The sequence below is a fragment of the Magallana gigas genome, chromosome 6, assembly GCF_963853765.1.
Source record: "Magallana gigas chromosome 6, xbMagGiga1.1, whole genome shotgun sequence".
NCBI lineage: Eukaryota > Metazoa > Mollusca > Bivalvia > Ostreida > Ostreidae > Magallana > Magallana gigas.
Window position 1 is genome coordinate 53,919,804 of NC_088858.1, and position 8,208 is coordinate 53,928,011.

Here is an 8,208-nt window from a genome sequence, read left to right on the forward strand (position 1 = left end):
GTAACAAATTTTTTGATTGATTTTGGTTTACACACTATTGTTTGTTTGTTGATCTACAGTGTGTAGACATTGCTTTGTCGCATTACTTTCCATTGTGGGAAAATCTATACACATGCATTGTGACATCTTGTTTATTCACCCCCAGCTTTAGCAGGATGTTTGGGAATAACACCTGGCTTGCTATTCAATCAAATCTCCTCCTACTAGCCACACAAGTTTTGAAATGCTCATACTTCTGAAGGTTTTGTAAGATTAGGTGTGACAATATCACCAAGCTACATTTCATGTAGTTAAACCTGTTAGAAATTAGATGTAATTAATGCATGTGTCTACCTACTTGAACTTGCTTTTATTTTGGCCTCGAGCAGGATTGGAAGTCGTCTGGAGGCCGGAGGGTCAGCTTCACTGCGATTCAACTCACAATTCGAGAGTGGCAATCTCAGGAAGGCTATCTGGGTAGGACTAACACCTCACTGCATTTATTGATGACGAAAACAATTAATAGGGAACTTATGCCCTATAACTATGTGGATTTGTATGTTCTATGAGATCCACAAATTTGTTTTGAAAATGGAGTAATGATAAAAATATGCACATTAAAAAAAAAGAGTTAGAAAGAATACATGTAGGTCTATCTTTGACAATTTAGCATGTACAATTTAGAAAAACATTACTGTATAAACGAAATTCTTCATTGGATTGTAGGTGCGTGAGTTTGAGTATGACCTGATCCTGAATCCGGACGTAAACACGAACCACCACCACCAGTGGTTCTATTTCGAGGTCAGTAACATGGTGGCCGATGTACCGTACCGCTTCAACATCGTCAACTGCGAAAAACTCAACAGCCAGTTCAACTTTGGTAAGATACAGATTCATTTAAAAGTGAAATACTCTTAATAATACAAACAGATAGAAAATCAAAAATATAATCTAAATGAAATTTCTTAAAAATGTGTGGGAAAAGATATAATCAGTGGAGGTGCAAATGTAATTCTGTTGGACAAGTATGTTGTTATTCTGTTGTCAACTGTAGACTATAGTCTACCTAGGAAAAGATTGAATCAATAGACAGATTTTACAGTGTTATAAATTGATATATTTTTGTGTAGGAATGAAGCCTGTGATGTTCTCAGTGACTGACGCTATGGACGGCAAACCATACTGGTTCCGGACGGGGACCAGTATCTGTTACTACAAGAACCACTTCACCCGCAGCGCCCAGGCCACAGGGGGCGTCAAGGGGAAGACCTACTACACTGCAACCTTCACTGTGACCTTTAAACACGACAAGGACATCTGCTACCTTGCCTACCACTTCCCCTATACCTACACCACACTACAGGTATGCTGGCAATACACATGCACCATGCTACAGGTACGCAGGCAATTCACATACACCACGCTACAAGTACGCAGAGAATGGGGGGGGGGGATAAAGCTCTCACAGTCAGAGGGTACAGATAACAAGCATTAAACATTATATGTATATGCAATGCCAAATAAGAGTACCCATATGTCTACTTTAGATGTTTATATTGAGCACAGTGAGATCACCTGTATATCTTTGACAGACACATCTGACTCTCTGGGAGCAATACCTGGACCAGACCCAGATCTTCTTCAGGAGACAGACCCTGTGTAGCACCATCACCGGTAACAAAGTGCCTGTCCTCACCATCACCGCCCAGCCAAAGTCCCTGTCCAAGGACTTTGTAGATGACCTCAGTAAGTAACCATCACCCAGTGTCACTCCTCAGTAAGTAACCATAGAAACCAACTAAAGGTCACTGACAAAGGACTTTGGAGAAACCAACTGGTGTCACTGTCATTGAACTCCAATGTGGATATTTGTAGAAACACTGCCCATGATTTGTTAGAAACTCTCATGTGTATTTTTGACTTCTGTTCCTTTTTCAAATTCTTTAGTTGAAAAGATTGCTTAAATTTGCCCAATTTTGCCTTTAAAGGTGTTCTGAAAATATGCATTCCAATGTGTACTGTAAATTCCTTATATTACGCGAGTACTTAATTCCGCGATCCCGCTGGTTTCTACCAAATCGCGAGAATATAAAATCGCGAACGTTGAACTTTTCTCCTTATTTCTTATAGTTTTCAACTCTCAGAAAATAATGGCGAGATTTTAAAATCCGCGAAGGATGCTTCTCGCGATTTTACGCGGATATTAATTCCTCGCGTTTAATTAGGAATTTACAGTAATTTATATATTTCTTTTGAAAATTACCATTTCAGAATGACATTTTTATAAACAGACAATGTTTTGTATGTGTATGTAAGTTTTGCCTGTTTCACCTGTTAATATGACTGGTTTATTACAGGAAGTAGACCATACATATTCCTATCAGGGAGAGTTCACCCAGGAGAGAGTAACTCCAGCTGGGTCATGAAAGGTCAGTTATACATCACTGTCCTGATGTTTCTGTGTGTAGAGACAGTTCATATGACCAATTACAATCAGAGAAATAAAAAATAAAGAGATAAAGAAAATAAATTCTTTGTTAAGAGTGTAACCAGTAGAGCTTATTACGTTTTGTTGTATGTAGGCACCATAGACTTTCTGTTGAGTAAGCGACCAGCTGCCCAGTTACTGAGAGAGACCTTCATCTTTAAGATAGTCCCCATGTTAAATCCTGACGGGGTCATCAATGGATGGTAAGGAATATTTAATTTTTTCATTTGTTCAAAGTGTACAATTACAATACATTGCAGTGGTTACAAACCCCGCATGTCAAAGCCGATTCCCTGTGTTTTATGATATACAGACTGTTGATATATTGATTTCAGCCACCGATGTTCCACAGCAGCGGAGGATCTGAACCGGCGGTGGGACAACCCCTGCCCCAGGCTCCACCCCACCATCTACCACACCAAGGGCCTGCTCCAGTACATGCAGATGATTGGCAAAGTCCCTCTGGTGCGTACCACCATCAGCTCACGGCTATATTTAATACTGACATCATTGCAATTATCAGCACACAGCTGTAATTATTGACTGAAATCTTGGCAAAGTAAAGCTTTTAGTAGAGCTAAATGTGTGATTATGTACAATGTCTTGTTTTGTGATTGAAGGTTTTCTGTGATTACCATGGTCACTCTCGGAGGAAGAACATTTTTATCTATGGCTGTTGTCCCACGCTGTCTTACATACCCAACGACACCAAAAACCCAGCGTGTACCGGCAACAAGACAGAAGATAACTCCTTCAAGGTACGCAACTCTTGCAGCCTTATTCATTCTTGTTGTTTCCAAATTCCAATGTAAAACAGCAATCATTAAAACTCTATAGCAATACTCAAAGTAAGTGGGTAAATAATTTTAAAGAAAAATTACTTTTAAGATAAAAAAATGCTTGAATTTATAAACATTTTATGTGCAACCATTGGTGTCCAAACAAAACTTAAACATGTTAATATATTTCATACATAATTCCTATATTCATATAGGAATAATATAACAATAAAATGTTATAACATTTGGTTGTCATTTTGTTTTGATTGCATTTCAGACACTACCCAGAATTCTACACCTCATGTCACCAGTGTTTTCCTGGCAGAACTGTAGCTTTGTGGTGGAGAAGGCCAAGGAAACCACAGCCCGCGTGGTTGTGTGGCGACAGATCGGCGTCATACGGAGCTACACCATGGAGAGCTCCTACTGCGGCATTGACAAGGACGGCAAATACAAGGTCTCTACTCTCGTTCTAACATCTACTTTCTCTCTCATCATATTCAGCTCTCCCAGCATTAGTACTCCAAGCTTAAATGTATAAATGATAGACAATCAGACCATGATAACAAACGGAATAAAACCATCATTGTTGGTTCCGAGTTTCTGAGTTTTCCGCCTTCCCACATTATTGTCTCTTTTTTGGGTCATCTGTGCTTTGGGAGATATAAACAAAATTGTTGAACTTATTTATCAATTGTTGCAAATAAATTTAAGACTACGTAAAGATACTTTTTTGATCCATCAAAAAATATTTAGGTGTGTTAAGCCACTTTAAAAATATTGTTTGGTGGATTATAATGATGATGTGTCTTGAGCTGAATATCATTGTATTGAAAAGTTGAATAATTTGACAGTGTGTTGAGTTGAATATCATTGTCTTGAGCTGAATATCATTGTGTTGAGTTGAATATCATTGTCTTGAGCTGAATATCATTGTCTTGAGCTGAATATCATTGTCTTGAGCTAAATATCATTGTCTTGAGCTGAATATCATTGTCTTGAGTTATATTATATGACGATGTCTTGAGTTCAGTGATGTGACCGTGTGTAATGTGTACGGCTTTGTGTCCTCCAGGACCAGCACATCTCGACCCTAATGTTGGAGGAGATGGGACACCGATTCTGTGAGGGACTGCTCAGACTTCGGACTCGCTTCTCGGGCAAGGATCAGGCCGTTTCCTTCCCGTTCGCTGAGGACAGTAACTCCCCCAACGGACCAACCCAGGAATCCGGGTAGGGTGCCAGCCTCGTGGTTTATGACCTCCAAAAATTGTGCTCTCTTGTAGTTGAATCTAATTGGTCTAAAAATTATATTGATACAGTCAAACCTCGTTATCTCAAACTAGTTGGACTGGTTAAAACCTTCGAGATATCTGTGTATTTGAGATATCAAGGGTAAAATACTTAAAGTATTTATAAGTGGTTTGGACTTACAAATCACTTCAACGTATCCATGGTATTTGATATATCAGTGTTCTAGATACTGAAGGTTATCTGTAATTATTGGATGCCGACAAGGATTGCTTTGAAAAAGGTGATCTCTCAAATAATAATGTTGACCTTAGATTTGCCTTAAAACATTCTTTTGGGGTGATAACCTCCAATGTTATCCTCCCAAGCATTCAATATTAACATGATGAATTGTGAAATGTCAGGTTTTGTCTCGAGTAACTGTGAACAATGTGTGTTTATAAACTGTAATTTCTGAGCTTTTCTATTTATAGATCTGATGAATTCTAATTTTAGATCTGATGAACTGTTGGCTGAGGCTGATGAAGATGTTAATCTACCTGATGAACAGATCTTGTACGGAGCAGAAGATGAGGAGTATGATGAAGAAGATGATGATGAAATGTATGAGGAAGATGAAACATATGATGATGATAGAAACTAAGCAGAAAGGATTGAAACATACAACAATGATAGAAATTTAACTGCAGAAGATGATGAAGGAAGTCCCATCGGGAAAGATGCAAAATGATGATGATAGAAATTAAGCAGAAAGTTTGAAAAGTACAATAATGAAAAATGGTTCATAGAGTTGATAGGATATTTTTGGTAGTTTAGACAAAAGACTGTGAAGAAAATGGCTGCAATGAGAGCCAAGTGTTTGTCTATTTAGGTTGTTATTGTTAAGTTCTTGTGCATTACTGTTTTGCTTGTTTGTAATACAAAGATCTGTATTAATGTTTTACCTGCTGTAGATCTAGATATATGTCTATATTCCTGGGGTAGGTCCCCCTATATCTGGCTCATCATGAGTGATTGTAGTCGTTTTGCTAGAATTTCTTGATGATTGTCAAATGTCGTATCAGAACCACTGATGAGGTTTAGTCAGGATGATGCTGTTTGATAACAAGTAATCTTTGTTATCTTCTTAGTTATGCAAGTCTAGTTTTATACATTGAGGTTATTATAAGCTTATTGTAGTTATATATGTATAAACTCGTAACATCTCAAACCAACCATTTCTTCCCGTCTGTAGCCCTGTGAAGTTGTTTACTCTGTAAAGCTGGTATGTTCAACCATCACCTGTTCAAACTGACCTGAGTTCATCCCATTTTCAAAGCAATGACCTACATTCATAAATTGTTCCAGCTTTTCCCCTTCCTTTTTTTATTGCAATTCAATCTGTGACCTTAAACACATCAAACTCTTGTTATATGGAGTGATATACATGTACTTCTATCATTATCAAACATTTTATGAATCACACTGAATTACAATAGTTCTATGCAATGGTGCCAGTATTATAGGTAATCTGTTGGAATTTGACTTCTGTGAGGGGTACGTTGGACAAGTAGTCAGCTGATTAGCTGGGGGATGATTAAGATGACTGTTTTCTGTGCCTTTGAGTTCTTCGCTCTGTAACCAGAATATGTGGGCTGTTTTTGTTTTATTACTAGTACAAGGTGCAATTTCAACCTCACAAGTTGTAGATACATTGTTTGGGATATTTTTATTTGCCTTTCATTTTACTGATTCAATCAAAAGTATAATAGATGGAAGAATGTACACTGTTATTTCCAAATATTCCTATACAAACATTAGTCCTGTATAAACATTAGCTCTGTATTTTTCTACTGTTATTTATGTAGTACATGTATATTTGAGTGTGTTCTTCAGAAATCAGTTTAACTGAATATGATTAAGTAGAAGATTACTATAAACTTGCAATGGGTACAGATATTTTGTCACATCTTAGTAATTTTATCAATTGTTTGCTTGTATGCATCCAATACATATAACCCATGTGATGAATTCTAATACTACAGAAACATTAGATTTCGTGGTGGCTCAATTTTCGGGGAATTCCTGGGTACCTTTCATCAGTGAATTAACATCCTCCATGAATTAATAAATTACTAATATGAAATCATATTTTATTTTGTAGGTATAAAATAACTCACGAAAATGTGTCCCCATGAACCAGTAAAATTTAAGCAACCCACGAAAATTGACCCCCACGAATTTTAATGATTCCACAGTATTTAGCCATTTTTTTATTTTTGCCTTTATATACGCCTGGAACGAGGATAAAAAAATTGTCAGGTACTGGTATATGTCTAGAAAAGAATCTTCTATGCTTTGTAATGGATTGTGAGTTTGATCCTATCTCACAGAGTGTTATAAGAGGGAAAACTTCCACACAAAGAGATGGAACAATCAAAAATCATTTCTCATCACAAATCCTGGAAGATATAATTGTATGTCATACATGGCATGTCTTATTTGTATATGATCCTGACAATATTATGTATACTGTATCATTTAGACATAGGTATGATCTAGACATAGGTATGATCTAGACATAGTTATATATGATCTAGACATAGTTATTTATGATCTAGACATAGTTATTTATGATCTAGACATAGTTATTTATGATCTAGACATAGTTATTTATGATCTAGACATAGTTATATATGATCTAGACATAGTTATATATGTATACAATTATCTAAAGCTGTGATCAGATTATCTCTTTCATTTTGAATTTATCTTATTTTAGTGTACTAAAATACTTGATGAAGTGTTTGCCTTTATTTTAACTTTATTTTTATTTGGGATTATTTATTTGTGAAAGAGGGAGGAAGAGAGAGATTGGTTGTAGTTAGAGTGGTGCTGTGTCTGATTGTGAGGGTATATCGTGGTCCATGGTGTTTCACTGACCAGACCGATGTACTTGTATACCATTTAATGACATACATTAGATATACATAAACTGTCAAACTAGGTAATGCTGTTACCTATTTCTGGTACTCTCGGCATTTCATGTACCAATAAAATGGAATGTTCGGTCTTCTTCTTTCTATTGTTTGACCCGCTTGCTTGAGCAGATACCTGGACTGTTGGGTATCACTGTCAGGACTGTCAGGGTGGGAGGGGGTTGTTCTCACAGACTGAGGGTCGTTTTCACCTGTATACCACGCTGTCTGTGTTCATCAAACCTCACCTATGTACTGTTATGTATATGCAATGCAGCTACATGAAGATGATCTTTAAAACCACTGCTAAATCAATGTTGAGATAAAACTGCTGCATTTGAAGTGAACCCTGCCGGGTAAATGAGATACATGTAAAATGCACATGTGTGTATATTCTAATCTGCATTATCGTAAATGTTCTAACTAAATGAACCAAGAGCTGTGTCTTTTGGATAGAATTTCTTTTGTATAAACACAACAATTGTGTAAGTAAACAATTAACTTGATAGAATCTCTGTATTATTGTAAATTTACCACCGGGATATCCTCAAACTTTTCACCAGTTCCTCTCGGAGTTATCTCGCTTTACTTGAATCGCCTTCCGTGCTACTCCCATAGCCGCTAGAGTCCTGGATTACCCCGATAATCTCGCAATGCTTATTTATCTTGCTCCCCGCTTATCTCTTAAAGCCACAAATCCCGTCTGTTTATGTATAACTATTTCCCCATTATCTGACAGTAGCAGCACACA

At 37.0% G+C, this 8,208-nt stretch overlaps 1 protein-coding gene across 2 annotated transcripts in view; it reads left to right on the forward strand.

The window, feature by feature from the left end:
* The window catches only part of LOC105328414 (cytosolic carboxypeptidase 1), a 30,494-nt gene extending 22,941 nt beyond the window's left edge, over positions 1-7,553 (forward strand). For both annotated transcript variants that reach the window (XM_034467098.2, XM_034467100.2), the window contains exons 15-25: positions 369-456; positions 706-862; positions 1,113-1,345; positions 1,575-1,728; positions 2,340-2,411; positions 2,565-2,673; positions 2,806-2,935; positions 3,091-3,228; positions 3,527-3,706; positions 4,325-4,482; positions 4,996-7,553. In XM_034467098.2, coding sequence (XP_034322989.1) covers positions 369-456; positions 706-862; positions 1,113-1,345; positions 1,575-1,728; positions 2,340-2,411; positions 2,565-2,673; positions 2,806-2,935; positions 3,091-3,228; positions 3,527-3,706; positions 4,325-4,482; positions 4,996-5,143 — 1,567 coding nt within the window. In that variant the 3' untranslated portion in view covers positions 5,144-7,553. The remainder of the gene's footprint in view (positions 1-368; positions 457-705; positions 863-1,112; positions 1,346-1,574; positions 1,729-2,339; positions 2,412-2,564; positions 2,674-2,805; positions 2,936-3,090; positions 3,229-3,526; positions 3,707-4,324; positions 4,483-4,995) is intronic.
* The last annotated feature ends 655 nt before the right edge of the window (positions 7,554-8,208 follow it).